Raw genomic sequence first — 17,680 nt, 5'->3', positions numbered from 1 at the left:
ATCAGAGAGGTGGCAAGGTGAGGGTTTTAGAGATACACCTGGATGTGAGCCACCTCGCTGGAGCTTCCTAGCTATACGAATAAAGCCTGTGACTCTAGGTTTCTTCATCTTTAACGCATGAATAATACCACTTAAGAACTGGGCAGTGTTCTTGTGAGGATCAGGAAAAGGGTGAAAAATTTCAAACTGCAGGCATCCACTTTATAGTAGCTGAATATCTTGAGTTTAAGGGGTGAGTCCTTTCATTAGAAAAGGATCCTCTAAATTTTTTTTTTTTTTTTTACAATTTCTTTAATTACAAAACTTTTAAAATGCGATTTAATTTGTAAAATGTTACCAACAATTTTACTTAAACCCAACTATTTTATAGAAAAATGTCTCATCTGTATTTGAGCTGAGAACACTTTATTCAGCAGAAAGTAATATATTAATGGGTGGAAAGACAGAAAACAGGGTGTGGCTGAAATAGGGAATGAGAGACAGTTTTCCTTGTATGAGTTATACATTCTGTGCCTTGGAGCGGAGTCTCTCTACATTGTAGTTAACTGGGAAATGAAGTTTGTCAAACCATGGATTTCTATCCAGTAAAAGGGCAGGATTTTTAGGAGAATACAACCAGTGTTTTTAACAAGTTTAAAATTTCAGAAATATGTGAAAAACATTCATATTGTAAGAGAGAAATGGGTGTTTACTTACTAAAGAAGTCTTTCTTTGCAAGGTTCTTGGCACATAACACTAAAAACAAACAAAAAATGCTAGGGTTAGTATTTACGGACAAGATTTTCCCCATAGCTAGTTGCTATGGACTAAACTGTCTCCCACACCCCAAATTCATATGTTGAAGCCCTGATGGTATTTGGATGTGGGGCCTTTGGGAGGTGCTTAGGTTGCAATGAGGTCACGAGATTAGGGCTCTAATGATGGGATCAGTATCTTTATAAGAAAATACCACAGAGCTTGTCCTCACTCTGCTCTCCATGTGAGGGTACAGCAAGAAGGTGATGTCTACAAGCCAGGGAGAGAGGCCTATCACCAAGAACCAATTCTGCTGGCATTTTGATCTTAGGTTCTTTCAGTCTCCAGAACTGTGAGAAATAAATGTTTACTGTAAGCCATCTAGTCCACGGTATTTTGTTACAGCAGCCCAAACTGACTGAGACAGTAGTCTATATTTACAATGAAAAAAAGATTCTAAAAACTACCTTTGCCAATGATTGGCTTTCAAATTTAGTACTACATTAAACAAAAAACCGTCAAGTAACTAAAAAGTATTTTCTCCTCCAATCGGGAATCAACTATGACAAATACAAAATGTTTTAGTTCAAACTTCTTAAAGTCTTTACTTAAACACATACAGACTTACCAATATGCTCTTAGAACTGCTTAAGATCACATAAATACCTTTTTAGCTACTGTTAACAACAACAAAAGAAATTGTGCATTTTTGATATTCTGATAAATAATACAGTTTTGTGAGTGTAAACTTCAGAATGTTGGGGAATAGAAAACAAGGGGACAGTAACAGAAAACACGGGGCCATCACTCGGTGTTGTGAAAAGCAAGTGACAAAATGTATGTTAAAAATTTAGCAAAATGTTGGCATACAGAAAGAATGCAATAAATGCTACTGTTGTTATCTTATTAATTAGGTGGTATGAATTACTGTTAAGAAATTTTGACACCAGATCTGTTACGTGATTAAAGCTACTACTGCAAGGGAATATATACCGATGCCCCTTTTACACTGCTTCACTAATCTTGCTAATTTTTAAAAAATCTTCACCCAAGGATATGTTTATTGATTTTAGAGAGAGAAACATCGATTGGCTGCCTCTCATATATGCCCCAACTGGGACTGAACCTGCAACCTAGGTATGTGTCCAGACCGGGAATCAAACCCTCGACCTTTCAGTGTTTGGGACGATGCTCCAACCAACTGAGCCATGCTAGCCAGTGCAATTTTGCTAGTTAAAAATAATACAGTGTTTTGTTATGAATAAATATATTATTTACAAAAATATATTCATATAATATGTACTGTTCTGCAAACGTTTCACTTAGTATGTTTTTTATATAACAGATTTATTAAGATATAATTCATATACTACACAGTTCATTCATTTCATGTATATACAGTATAATTTGGTGGTTTTTAATACACTCACAGGGTTGTTCAACCATCCCCACCATCAATTTTAGAACATTTTCATCATCCCCTCAAGAAAAATCCCATACCCATTAGCAGTCACTGTTCACTTAACCCCAACTCCCATCAGTCCAGGGCAATCACTAATCTACTTTGGGTCTCTGTGGATTTGCCTATTCTGGACATTTCATACACATGGAATCATATAATATGTGATTTCTGTGACTACCTTCTTTCACTTAGCATGTTTTTAAAGTTCATCCATGTTATAGTATGAATCCATTTCTTTTCATAACTGAGTAATATTCCATTGTATGAATATAAAACATTTTCCTTATTGATTTATCAATGGATGGACATTTGGGTTGTTTCTGCCTTCTGGTTATTGTGAATCATGCTTGTACAAGCTGTTGTGTAGACACAGAGTAGAGTTGCTGAGTTAGAGGTTTAACACTTTGAGGGACTGTGTCAGAGTGTTTCCCACAGCACCTGCACCACTTTATATTCCCACCAGCAGTTATGAGTGTTTTGATTTCTCCGCATCTTCGACTAATACTTATCATCTGCTTCTTTGGTTTTATGTCTGTGGTATTAATGTGCATTTCTCTAATGACTTTGAGCATCTTTTCATGTGCTTATTAGCTACTGGCATATCTTTTTGGAGAAATTTCTATTTAGACTATTTTTAGTTTTTGACTATTTTTAATTGATTATTTGCCTTTTTATCTAAAGATAAAATATACTTAACAGATCTGCAAATATTCTCCCATTCTGTGGGCTGTCTTTTCACTTTCTTGATGTTGTTCTTTGAAGCACCAAAGTTTTTAATTTTGATAAAGTCCAATTTATCTATTTTCTTTAGTTGCTTGTGCTTTGGTATCATGTCTAGGAAGGCTCTGCCTTACCAAAGGTCTTAAAGATTTAGTCCTATATTTTCTTGTAAGACTTTTATACTTTTAGCTTTTTTATACTTTTAGCTACTCTAACTATTCTTAAATTACTATTACATTACTTTTAAACAGACATTTAGGTCTATGATCTATTTTTTAAAAAAATATATCTTTATTAACTTCAGAGCGAGGAAGAGAGAGGGAGAGAGAGGTAGAAACATCAATGATGAGAGTCATTGATTGGCTGCCTCCTGCATGCCCCTGATTGGGGATTGAGCCTGCAACCCGGGCATGTGCCCTGACCAGGAATCGAACCGTGATCTCCTGGATCCTAGGTCGAAGCTCAGCTGCTGAGCCACGCCGGCCGAGCTATGATCTATTTTGAGTTCATTTTTGTGTGTGATGTGAGAGGGGGTTCAACTTCATTCCTTTGTAGGTGGATATACAATTTTATCAGCACCATTTGTTGAAAAGACCACTCTTTCCCTATTGACTTGTCTTGACACTCTTGCTGAAAAACAGTTCACTGTAAATGTGAGAGTTTATCTGTTGACACTCAATTCTATTCCATTGATCTACATGTCTCTCCTCATGCCATGACCACACTTGTCTTAGTCTGTTCTGGCTGCTATAATAAAATACTATAGACTGGGTAACTTATAAATAACAAACATTTATCCCTCAGTTCTGGAGGCTGAAAGTCCAAGATAATGGTGCTTGGTTGAGTGAGAGCTCTCTTTCAGCCTGCAGACTTCTTATACTCTCGCGTGGCAGAAGGGGCTAGGGATCTCTCTGGAGTCTCTTTCATAAGGCATTACGGTTCTACCCTGATGACTTAAAGAACCTCCTGAAGTCCCCACCTACTACTGCCACCTTTGGTGGTTAGGATTTCAAAATACAAATTGGTGGTGGCGGTGTGAGGGGGTGGACATGAACATTCAAAACATAGTAATTACCACAGCTTTGTAGTAAGTTTTTAAATTAGAAAGTACGAGTCCTCCAACTTTGTTCTTTTTCAAGACTTTTGGCTATTCTGGATCTGTTAAACTGTCATATGAGTTTTATTATTTTATTTTTTAAAATATGTCTTTATTGATTTCAGAGAAAGGGAGAGGGAGAAGGAGAGGGAGAGGGAGAAACATCAATGATGAGAGAGTCGTGCCTCCTGCACACCCCCGACTGGGGATCAAGCCTGCAACACGGGCATGTGTCCTGACCGGAAATCGAACTGTGATCTCCTGATCTCCTGGATCCTAGGTTGATGCTCGACTGCTGAGCCATGCCTGGCCGGGCTGTCATACGAGTTTTAGGATCAACTTGTCAATTTCTCCCAAAAAGGCAGCCTGGATTTTGATAGGAATTTCACTGAATCCACTGGTAAATTTGGGGAGTATTGTTATCTTTACAATACTAAATTTTCAAATCCATAAACATGAGATGTCTTCCATTTATTTGTATTTTCTTTAATTATAACTTTGTTTTATAATTTTCAGAGTATAAATTTTATACTTCTTTGATTAAACTTATTCCTAAGTATTTTATTCCTTTTGATGTTATTGCAAATGAAATTGTTTTCTAAATTGCATTTTCAGATTGCTCATTTCTAGTGTACAGAAATACAACTGATTTTTGTATATTCAACTTGTATCTTACAACTTTGTTGAACTCATTGATTGGCTCGAATTTGTGTTCTTTTGAATTTTCTGTATGTAAGATCACACCGTCTGTAAATAGAGATATTTTTCCTTTTCGATCTGGATGCCTTTTCTTTTTTTCTTGCCTAACTGCCCAGTACCTCCAATACAAGATTGTATAGAAGGAGCGGGAATTCCTGTCTTGTTCCTGATCTTAGGAGCAAGGCATTTGAGTATGATGTTAGCTGTGGGTTTTTCACAGGTGCCCTTTATTAGATTGGGGAAGTTTTTTTTCTGTTTCTAGTGTGTTGAATGTTTTTATCATAAAGGGGCGTTAGCTTTTGTCAAATGCTTTTTCTGCATCTCTTGAGATGATAATCTGGTGTCTGTCCTTTATTTAATGATAGGATGTAGCACATTCATTGATTTTCAGATGTTAAACCAATCCTGCATTCTGAGATAAATTCCATGGTTATGGTGCATAACCCTTAATGTGCTGCTGTATTCAGTTTGATAATATTTTGTTGAGGAATTTTTTTGTCTATATTCATAAGGGATATCGGTCTGTAGGTATGTTTGTTTGTTTGTTTGTATCAGGATGATACAGATTCATAAAATGAGTTGGAAAGTATTCCCTCTTGTTCTTTTTTTTCCAGAAGAGTTTGTGAAGAAATGGAATTCATTCTTCTTTAATGTTTTGTAGAATTCACCAATAAGTCATCTAGGCCTGGTCCTTTTTTCTGTAGACTAGTTACTAATCCAATCTCTTTACTTTTTATACGTCTATAAGATTTTTCCATTTCTTCTTGAATCAGCTTTGATACTTTGAGTCTTTCTAGAAATTGGTTGATTTCACATGTTATCAATTTGTTGGCATACAGTTATTTACAGTATTCCCTGATAATCCTTTTTATTTCTATATAGTTGATAGTCATACTTCCTATTCATTATATTCTCTATACCCTTCCTTTCCAATGTAAATACACCATGTATACACACACAAATGCCTATATATTCACACATATACACACATACATATATACACATTTTTCAGTCTATTTTTTGTGGATAGGTCATAGTTTATTACAGCTTCTTATGGTGTTTTATTTCTTGTTTCTTTAATTAGAAAATACATACTTGTAAAAAATGAAAACTGGAAAATGTGTAAATAGAAAATACATGTTCCTAAAACCTCATCATTACTCTTCGTTTAGCATTTTCCTGGCTAGTCTCATATGCTTATTTTTCCCACTGAACTTAAGAACCATTTTGAGCAAGTTAAAAAAATTACTCCATAAATAAATTTGAGGTGAATTTACCTCTTTACAATATGGTATATTTCTATTCTTGAATGTAGTATATTTATCCATTTATTAATTTTTCTTTAATGTCCTTAAGTGAGGTTTTAAAGAATTTCATAAAAGTTTTCTACATTTCTAATTGGGTTTATTCTTGAATGTTTTGTCTTTGTTACTATTATGAATGGAAGTGTTCCTTTCACTGCATTTTCTAATGGTTATTTGAATATAGGAAAGCTTTTTCTTACATTAATTTTAAATCAGCCATCTTTTCAACTCTGCTCAAATGGACCTGTGATGTTGTATCCTTCAGCTTCCATTTTCTTTCCCACAGCTTTAAACGTCTTAAAGGCTCTCATATCAACTCAAACTGTCCAAAACTGAATTGAAATCTTTCCTCTGCCTAAAAATCTGGTCCTCTCCCAGGATTCATTATTTCAGAGATCATCAGCAACACCCATCAACTGCACAAGCCAGAAATCTGTTTGTCATGCTTTTACTTCCCAATCTCTCAAATGTGTTGACTTTTTGCCATCTCCACCCTTGTTCAAGCTCCCAATATTAGCTATCACAAAGTACTTTTAAAAATTTAAATCTCATGTCTCACTCCTGTTTAAAAAGTCCACAGTGGTTTCCCATTGCAAAATTCTAGATATGTCATGCTCTGACCCCGCCCTACCTCAACTCTCCAGCCTCAAATATTATTCGCCAGCTCTGGGCCCTAGTTTTTCTGAGGTGCTGCTGCTGGATTGCTCCTGACTGGAAGAATTCTCATAATATCTCAAAAATATTAATCTTTGTTCATATTTACAAGACTGGCAATGTTTTCATTTAAGGCGCATTCCAGTTAATTTGGTTATATCGCAAGAAAGAGGAGGTCTCAATAGTGTCAGCACAAAGATAATTTTGCCTCAATTTTGTGCAAAGACCATTTAGGGTCAAACTGATTCTAGTTTAGTTAATGGCATATGATTTCTCCTACTAGCATAGTTTTGTGGTATCGAGACAGAATTCTCTTTGTCCATTCTAAGGGATGTAACAATAAAAGACAATTTATTACACAGCATAAAATCCCACACTATCTAAATCTAACACTAATTTTTAAACAAATATACCACTTATGAATTAGGTTCTGGGGATACAACAATGAACAAAAGAGACATTTACAGAAAATGAAGCTTAGTTTTTTCAGTGTAGATCACTGCATGGTTGCTTCAATTCCAACTCTGAAGTGCCCCTCTACTTTGGAATCATGTCTCTTACATCCCATAATTTCTTAATCACATACCAGAGATTCCTAATGTTGGGGATGAAGTAAGAGCAAATTATGTAATGTTCACTTTGCATCTCAAAATACATGGAAGGGCAGTGTTTTGCTAACTTGTATATTCAATTAGTAAGGCACGCTTCTTTACCAGGTCCCTGACAAAAGCACAGGATCCCCCAAATACTATTTGTGGCTGTAATTTTTATTCCTCTCCTTATATTTCTATGTGTCACCATGTCCTATCTTTTTGCTCATCTAAAAGTCTCTTGACCACCCGGCCGGGCGTGGCTCAGCCGCTGAACGTCAACCTAGGATCCTGGAGATCGTGGTTTGATTCCCAGTCAGGGCACATGCCGGGGTTGAGGGCTTGATCCCCAGCAGGGGGCGTGCAGGAGGCAGCTGATCAATGACTCTCTTATTGATGTTTCTCTCTCTCTCCCTCTCCTCTCCTCTCTCTGAAATCAATAAAGATATATTTAAAAATAAAAAATAAAGTCTTTTGACCTTGTCCTTTCTCTTACTTCTGCACCCATTCTCATGTTCTTGGGTTCACCTGTTCACAGTTATTCTAAGAGCAACAGTGCCCTCCCCAACTCATACTACATTCAGCCACCAGATTAATCTTTTGACATGACATTTTCGTGTTCTAAGTCTTAAAAATTTCAATGGCTCTGTTTGTATTTTACTGCAAATCTAAATTTCTCCTGGGTGTTAAAGTGTCCCATTTTCTAGTATCACTTATGACTCTCACATTTCTTCAAAGTATAGTTCAGTCCATTACCCCCCTCCTCTGGGCCCCAACCATTACTACCCCTAGGCAATTATTCTTGCTACTCAATCCACTTAACAATCCCTTTCTTTTTGTGTCTATCTTTGTGGTCCAGGCCAGGCCCACTTTCTCAGTGAAGCTTCATTCAGGCCAGTGTTTCCTGAACGTCACTCTGTGATAACATTTGCACTAGTGACAAAATTAAAAAAATAAGAACAATATAGTGGGGTTTTCATAAAACTGAATTAAAAATTTTTTTTGTTCTGGTGTTATGTCTTTTTCATGTTAAAATGTTTCTTTAATGAAATGAGGTAAAAAAAAAAAAAGAGAAAGAGATAGTTTCTACACTGACTTGGCAAAAAAAAACAATTTGACAATTTTATGCTGATAAAGACATGTGCATAAATGTTTTGACTGATCTGCGAATCTCTACTCTTAACTACCAGCAATCTATTCCCTCTTTTTATTCCTCTTTACTTTAAGAGCCATATAGTTGAGCACTCAATACCTTTTCATACAGGTGGCTTTGTCCCCCCGCTAAGTTAAGTTCCTCTGAGGGAGCAACCCCATCTTCTACCCCCTTAGACATGTGCTTCATGTGGTGCTGGCCATGAAACAGGCATGTAACAGACTCTGATGAACAAGAAACAAAAAGTAAGGCAAAGAGAGTAACAGTGATAAAAAATATAGACAGTTAAGATATAGCTCAATAATCTAAAACATCAAAGTAAAATTTTCATTTATTAGAAAATATAGTTTACCACCAAGGAGAGCTGCCAACACATAATAAGCTGCCTGCCTCATCCAACTTTTACATCTAAAACTCAAATTTTTATCTACTTTGGGAAAAATTCTTTAAGCTACAAAAAGGGGTAAAAACAGAATCCCTGTTAAAAGCAGAGTCAGATTTCCTGTTCAGTATATTTCACTAGCATGTCATCTTCTAGGCCCTGTACTAGAGTCACTCGTCTGTCAATTCTCATACAAGTTTAGGAAATCCTCAAATTTACCTTAAGAGGGAAAAATAAATCATATTTCAGTTACATCAACAGACTCAAAATCTTTAAACACATGCAGAACTAAACTCTTTTTCATTATTTGCTTAATGAAATAAACAACTTTTCCCAGTCCTTCTCAGTAAGTTTATTTACAACACACATACACATTTCATTATTTTGACACTATTAGATGATAAAATGATTTCTCCTTTGCAGGGAAAATGATCTAAGTTAACAAAAGATATTTTAGCAACCACCAGCCATCATTATTGCCTTTGAGGTTGGGGGCGGAGGGGACTCTGGTAAACTGACCACCTTTAGATGGGTTTTCCAAATAATTCCTTGCTGAAAATGAGTGTTATACCTTCATCTTTTAGAAATGTATTAAATTACAAAATAAGTGACAAAACTGTGTGAATTTATTTGAATTCAGAAGTATGACAGAGTTCAGCTCATGCTCCGATACCTTGAAAGGTGAGGCAGGGCTGCTGTGGCAGAAACTCTGCCTTCCCTGTAAGGCAGAGCCTGGCTCCAAGGAATAGGGGATGTGCCTGCTCCTCTGCCTGTCCCCCTGGGTCCCCACCAGCTGCAAACACTAACACCATTCTTGTGACTTTAGAGTCTCAGAAGTTTTTTACATACATTTTTCTCTACCTAGTCTAACAGGATGATGCAAGTGGACATACAGGGCAGGCGTCACTTTTTCCACCTTATTGGTGAAAGTATTATGATCCAGAAAGACTCAGTAGCCAACCCCCACTTCTACCCATCTCACGTTACACTATCACAGCAGCATCACAGCTGTTATTAGCGTTTGAAATGAAACTGTCTATTTATATGCTGCTTCATGTCGACCTCTCCCCTACAAAAATGTCCACTGGAACAAGGACTTGGTCTTTTGTATTCCCCACTGTATCCAGACCTTGGTATGGTGCTCACACAGGTTACTTTAAAAATGTTTGCTGAATAAATGAATTAGGTAATAACCTTTTTTTCTTCGTAACTAACTATTCACTAGAGCATAAACACCAAGAAGGCAGAGACTATTCTTCTGAACCATGACATTCCTAGCATGGCGCACAGGAACTAAATGTGCAGTCCATTCTTGAATGAATGAATGAGGGCATTCTGTCTGCCAGGAGTCCAGGCCTGGCAGCCTTGCACGCACTGCTGCCTGACAGATCTTGTTCTTCAGAAAGGGTTTACACTATTCCTTATGGTATCGTTAGTGACATTTGGTTGGGACTAAGAAAACAAAATGTTCCCCTGCAGTTTCAAACCGGAATAATACAATGAGGGAGAAATAAAGGGCATTTGGAACTTTTTGTTTGAACAAAGCCCTCGGTGATAAACGGTCATTTTTACATCTTGAGGGATGATTTCCAATGACTGATTAGGCCATTACATCCCAAGAAAATGTATAACTAAGGGGCATATTTAATTTTTATATTTTAATCTTAAAATGTTGCTTTTCTTGACACTCTGGTTTGCCCTGCAGAACCTACAGGATTGACTCCTCCCTGGGTGAAAAGAGAAGACAGCGTTCACAGAATGCAATTTCCTGTTGTGTGATTTCTTCCCAAGTATTATAGGCTAGATACCTTTGCCCTGGGAGACAAGAAAAGTATCTCATTTAAAGCCTGTTTATTAGAATAATTTTTATCTTCAGATCATGTTTCTGTCGCAAATCAACCAAATGGAATGTTTTTCAACCACGTTAGAGTAGAACAAATGTGTCAAGAGTCTGGGTGATTCTGTAGGTGGAAGCACATTTCTTTGCCTTAGAACACAGGAAAGAAAACTTGGGTTTTCATTAGAGAACGTTTTATCTATATATTTAAAGTTATAAATAAGCCATAAGCCAGTCAGAGGAAGATAAGTACCATTTGATTTCACTCATACGTGGAATCTAATGAACAAAATGAATTAACAAGCAAAACAGAGACAGACTCAGAGAGTAGGCTGATAGCTGAGTATGTGTGTGTGTGCGTGTGTGTGTGCGTGTGTGTGCGTGTGTGTGTGGGGGGGCGTTGGGAGGCTGAGGGTGGTGGTGGAGGGATTGAGTAAAAAAGGAAAAAAAGAAAAACTCATGGATATGGACAATAGTGTAGTGATTGTGGTGGGTGGGGGGGTGAGTGGAGGGAGATGGAAGGAAACCTGACTTGAGGTGGTGAACACACAATATAGTGCACAGATGATGTATTGTAGAATTGTGCACCTGAAACCTGTATAATTTTGTTAACCAGTGCCATCCCAATAAATTCAATAAAAAGGAAAAAAAATTATATTCCAAAAAAGTAATCACTTCCTTGATCAGTTAATTATCAGTATTTCCTCCCTACACATGTTTATTTTTCCATTCAAATATCCTATTCAAGTGCCATATGCAAAGACAGTGTTTAACTCCAACACTTCAGCCCCAGATGTCTAGTATCTCTTCTCCTGAAAAGCACACAGTGATTTTACAACCAGGAGCAGTTTGCAATCTGAGCTTCTAAAAGCACCCTGGAAAGCAGACTGTCTCCCAGGCAACCATCTGACCAATGTCTCTGCCAAAACATTTGATGAAACCTATCAATGGAATTACAGTGGACAGTTTGGAAGGACTGGAAAATTTGTCATTGTTTTGTGAAACTTTAAAAAAAATACAGTCTAATTCCCCTTAATATAAATGATAACAGCAGCTAAAAATTACTGAATATTTTTACAAGGTAATTAATTAGGCACTAAGCTAAGTATCTGACATGCATGATTGCATTTACTCAACACCACAATTCCATGAGCTGGTTACTATTATATTGAGACAGGCCAGTAAGCCAGGACAGTGGAACAGGGAAACTGAGACAGATAACTGAACAAACTGGCATATACCTATATCTCTAGGTCACCTTCCTAGAGATAACATCTAGGCCTCAGCTGTATTTCTGCTACAGACCCAGAAAAGCAGCAAAACCAGGTGGGACACAAGGACCAGCTGCAATGACTAGTGACCCACTGCCCTGACACTGACCAATCGGTGGAAACCATGGCCCTGAAAGCGCACACCTAGAAAACTGATGAATATTCTGCTGAAATACTCCCCTGAAACCTCCCCTAAGATTCTTTCCTGCAAGAAAGAGATAAAAGCCTCAAGACAAAGGACCCAGTGTGTGCTCTCCCTGGGGAGCAGCCTCCGCCATTCCCTTTGCCCTTTACTTCCCCCACTTTTCCCCCACAGGCAGGCATCTCCTAAACTCTAAGGGACCCCACGAGGCTTGCAACCAGGGCAGCAATGGGCAGCAGCAGCTAGTCCAAGGCTAATCCCCTGAACCTGTTCCCAAGGTCCCCTTTTCTCTGACTTCCCAGTGAGGTAAAGCAGCCCAGCCTAGGCTCTCCTGTTGCTTCTTTTATGCTAAGCTCTGCCCTGTTTCACTGTCCAGCTTTAATAAACATTCCCATTCCTGCACAAAGTCAAGAGCACATACTACCAGCCAACCTTGTCTGCTTTCCGGTAACAATATGTTCATTTTACTGATGAAAAAACTGAGGCTTTAAAAGATCATGTAACTTGACCAACCAAAGTCACAGTTAGTAAAAGCTGCTGCTTCTAAGAAGTGAATCCTTTCCTCCATTTAAACATTTGCTGATAACCCACCACAGGCCAAACCCTGCTCTAAGCTCCGAGGATTCCACAAGAACAAAAAAAGTTGCTTGTCCTGAGGTATTTCCAAGGCCTGAGGGTTTGATTTTTAAGAAAAATAAACTAAGATCATCTTTTTTAAAAAAACACAATTGCTTAAAATTGACTTCTCAAGCTTGGACTATTATTCTAAGGCTATATAGCATAAAATAAAACTCAACTTTGTCAGGAAGGAGATGAATTTTAAACAAAAAGTCTGTCATTAAGTAAATTGTATTTGATTGTCACCCTAGAAAGAAACAGAATGAACCCCATTAACAGGAGATAATCCAGGGTTAACAGGGAGGAGAAGCCCACATAAATCCAAGCATCCTCACCCACTTGACTCCTGAAGACATGTTCATATAAAATGAAGCTGAGTTCTTCTGAGGAAGCCATTTTAACAAGGTGATAACTGCTGAGGGTAAAGGGGAAATTGGGGGATTTACTGGGAAGAAAGCAAACCAGTCTACAACTTAATAATGAGACCAGACCTAAAATGAATGGGCAAGGGGAAAAAGTAATAATAAATAACAGAAAGAGAAAAGTCTGTCAGCATTTTCTCTCCTTCAGTTACTGAGCTGACAAATGAGGCTTTATTAATTTGATGCATAAAAAAAAAAAATCAACAGAAAACCGAAAGGTGTGGACAAAATTTAGCAAGGTAACATGCTGCAAACATCCTCACACATAGTCCTTAGAAGCCCACAAGACACAATCTTCTGGAACAAAGTCCCCTACATCTCTTTCCTATTTATCACATAGTGTTAGGTTCTATAGTACTAAAACATTTAAAGATATTATTTTGCATGATTTTATCACAAAATCTTTTATAATTACTTAGCTAATCATTATTCACATCATGGTATAAGTCAGAGTAAAATCATTATGCTCAATTTAGTCAACAAAAATAGAAGCTCAGGAGACTGAACAACTTGCTCAAGGTGACCCAGCAAAGTTTGTGATGGAGGTAAGAACTTGATCCACCCATAATGAAAACCACATAGTTCTCTGAATTATGCTCCTTCATTAAGACAACTGCCAAGAATGAAACAATCTGTAACAACATTAAAAACTTCAAAACAATGTGACCAACATTGGATTCATAAGATAGTTTAAATTAAAAAAAAAAATCAAACATAACTCAACAATTCCACCCTTAGGTATGTAATCAACAGAAATGCACATATACGTATGTTCACTACGTAGTGGAATGGTTATAGCAGCACAGTTAGTAATGGTCAAACACTGACAACCACTGAGATGTCCATCGACAGTACAATAATAAAGTAGTAGTGGTATTCATAAAATGGAATATTATACAGCAGTGAGAAAGATAAACAACTACATACAAAATTATGAATGAATCTCACAAACCTGGTATTCAATGAAAGATACACTATATATTGTACCATCATTTATATGAAGCACAAAAACAGAACTAATAATACTGTTGAAGTCAGAAGTAACTATTCTTTAGCACGACAAATTAACAACTGGAAGAGATCATGAGGAAGTGTCTGGGGAACTGTCTAGGCTGTTTCTTGATCTAGGCATTGTTACAAGAGTGTTCAGATTTTGAGAATTCAAAATCATAAAAGTCAATGGAACAGAAAGTACAAATATAAACCCAAAGGTATGAGATAAATTGATTTTCATCAAAGGTGTCAAAATAATTCAACGAGGAAAAAAAAGATAGTTTTTTCCAGACTGGAAAATAGGGTATCTAGTTGGAATAAATGAGGTATGCTTAGGGGGGAAAAATAAACAAACCTTAACCCTTACTTCACAACATACACAAAAACTGACTTGGAACAGAGCATAGACATAAACACTAGGTACCATTAAGAAAGGAAAAGGCAAGAGAAAATTAAAATTCCCCTAGTTAGGACAAAATCTTCATAATACATATGTCTGACAAAAGACTTGTATGTAGAATATATAAAGACTTATAAAATTATATAAATTATTAAAAAAATTAAAAATGGGCAAAAAGACGTTAACATCACCAAAGAAGACATCAAATGGCCATTAAGCAAATGAAAACATGCTCAACATCACTAATCATCAGTGAATGGTAAACGAAAACCACAATAAGGTACCACTACACACCCACTAGAATAGCTAAAATTAAAAAGACTGACAATACTAAGTGTTGGTGAGGATGTAGAGGAACTGTAACTCTCATACATCGCTGGTGGAAGTATAAAATGGAATAGCCACTCTGGAGAACTGTTTAAGAGACACCCAGCCTATGACCTGGTAATTCTACTCCTAGGTTTTTATCCAAAGAAAGTATGTGTCCACAAAAAGATGTGTGCATGAACATTGAAAGATTTCTTCATAACAGCCAAAAATGATAACCCAATAATCAACAACAATAGACAAAAAAATGGTGGTGTATTCCCACAATGAATCCAACATAGTAATGAAAAAGAATGAACAATTGATACTTGCAAAAACATGGGTAAATCTCAGAAACATTAAGAAACACTTAAGAGTACGTACTAGGGGGTAGGTGTGGGGTAAAAGGGGTCAATGGGGGGAAAAAAGGGGACATCTGTAATACTTTCAACAATAAAGATAAATTTTAAAAAGAGTACATACTATATGACTGCATGTGCATGAAACTTTAAGAATAGGCTAAATTAATCAATACAAAAAGCAAATCACTGCTTTACTGGGTCCAGGAGCTAGGTGGGAAGACAGGCACTTTCTGGAATGATGGAAATGTTCTATATCTTGACTTGGGTGGTGGTTACACATGAGTGTCATACACATTTGTTACCACTCATTAACTATACACTTAAAATGAGTGCATTTTATAACAGGTAAATTATACCTAAATACATTTTCTTTTAAAAGTAAAAAAAGTATGCCCTGGCCGGTGTGGTTCAGTGGTTAGCATCAACAAGCACACCAAAGGGTCGTGGGTTCGATTTCCAGTCAAGGGCACGTACCTAGTTTGCAGGTTCGATCCTTGGCCCCCATTGGTGTGCGTGTAGGAGGCAACCAATCAATGTGTCTCTCTCATATTAATGTTTCTCTCCCCCCCCCACTCCTTCCCTCCCTTCCACTCTCTCTAAAAATCAATGGGAAAAATATCCTTGAGTATTAACAACAAAAGTAAAAAAAGTCATAGTACTGTATAAGTATATATAATGACATGGAAAATTGGTATATTTAATTGTAAAAGGTTCTATTTCTATATTACCATCCATTAAAAGAAAAAAGGGCTCTATGGAGAAATAGATGAGTCTAAAACTGGGATAGGTAATATACAAGATGAGCATTTATATGACAGAAAGAAAGAAAGTGCTCAAAACAAAAAACCCCACCACATTGGTAGGGGAATGACAAAGGAGTACAGGAGCCAACTGACAGAGCTTGACATGGCCAAAGCTGGAACATTTTGAACAACAAAATAAATAAAGTGGTACTGGGTTATAACCCCAAGTATAAAAACAATATTCATGAGTCCATACTGATATTAATAAATGACTGTGTAAATTAATAAGGGGAAAAAAGACAAGTCTAATGTGCTGAAGAACTCCAAATAAATGTTGTAGATATTCCACGCTAAGGAAGGCGGAGCTTAACCCCCACTCCTTCAGTGTGGGCTGTGCACAGTGACTTATAAAGAGTAGAGTATGGAAAGAGGGGGACAGAGGAACTTTACAGTGGAGAAGCCTGACAAATACTACCTTAGCCAGGTAGGTGATCAAGGCAACATCAACAGTCATAAATCATGCTCATAGTAGGTACTTTCTAAAAAAATTTTTTAATGATTGATTTTTAGAGAGAGGAAGGGGGGAAGAGAGAGAGGGAGAGAGAGGGAGAAAGAGAGAAACATAAATTGGTTGCCTCCGGTATGTGCCCCGACCTGAGCCAGGGATCGAACCTGCAACACAGGTATGTGCCCTTGACCAGGAATTGAACCCACAACCCTTCAGTCCATGGGCTGATGCTCTAACCACTGGGCCACATCGGCTAGGGCCATTGGTTGATTCTTACATGTGCCCTGACTGGAGATTGAACCCACATCCTTGGCCTGTCAGGATGGCACTAGAACCAAATAGGCTATCCAGTCAGGTCCAATAGTATGTACTTTTGATATGTGATGGGAATGCCACTTTACCTGTGATCTTCCTTCCCAAAATGCATAATCCCAGTTTAACCACGAGAAAAACATCAGACAATTCCAACTGATACACATTCTACAATACCTGACCAGTACTCCTCCAAACTGTCAAAGTCATCAACAACAAGGAAAATCCTAAGAAACTGTCACAGCCAAGAGCAGCCCAAGGAGGCATGACAACTAAATGTAATGTCATATCCTGAATGGGATCCTAGAACAGAAAAAGTCACTAGGTAAAAACTAAGGAAATCTTAATAAAGTACTCAGTTAATTACAATGTATTAATATTGGTTTATTAACCGAAGCAAATTACCACACTAACGTTAGATTTTAATAATTGGGGAAACACTGTGCAGGTATGTGTTTGTGTGTGTGGTAATATGGACTCTGTACTGTCTTTGCAATAATACCATAAATCTAAAACTTCTAAAAATAGTCTTTGAATTAAAAAAATGAAAAACAGGTTATAGAACAAGCAGTATGCACAGTATGACTCTTAAAAGTCTGCAGTGATATAAATTGATATGTTACAATTTATTTTTTTCTTTTTGTTTGGCTGTACTCTTTAAACTTTCTGCAAAGTGACTACATAAATAACATTTATAAGAAAAAATAAAATCTTTTTAAGTTAAAAAATCAGTGACTTTGTGAAAAAGATTGTAATAACAGCAAGGATTCTTAATCTACTTCTCGGCACAGGCACTAATGCTACTTCCATTCTATTATTCATTCAGATTATCAATATGCCATAATTTCCACCATCAGGCAACTCAAGGGGCTGGAAATGGTATTTTCCAGGTTGGTACATGAAGATGTTAGGGGACATAAAAGCAAATGAAAAAAGAACAGCACTAAAGTCAGTAACAGCATAAAAATATA

General features: G+C 37.0%; 1 protein-coding gene across 3 annotated transcripts in view; it reads right to left on the bottom strand.

Moving 5' to 3' along the window:
- SMURF1 (SMAD specific E3 ubiquitin protein ligase 1) overlaps positions 1-17,680 on the bottom strand; it is a 102,112-nt gene that overhangs the window by 28,216 nt on the left and 56,216 nt on the right. For all 3 annotated transcript variants that reach the window (XM_087816418.1, XM_087816416.1, XM_087816417.1), the window contains exon 2: positions 697-735. In XM_087816418.1, coding sequence (XP_087672544.1) covers positions 697-735 — 39 coding nt within the window. The remainder of the gene's footprint in view (positions 1-696; positions 736-17,680) is intronic.

Source organism: Miniopterus natalensis, chromosome 4 (genome assembly GCF_054644295.1).
Source record: "Miniopterus natalensis isolate mMinNat1 chromosome 4, mMinNat1.hap1, whole genome shotgun sequence".
Taxonomy (NCBI): Eukaryota; Metazoa; Chordata; class Mammalia; order Chiroptera; family Miniopteridae; genus Miniopterus; species Miniopterus natalensis.
Note: the sequence above shows the minus strand (reverse complement) of the source record. Positions and strands in the feature narration are given on the sequence as shown.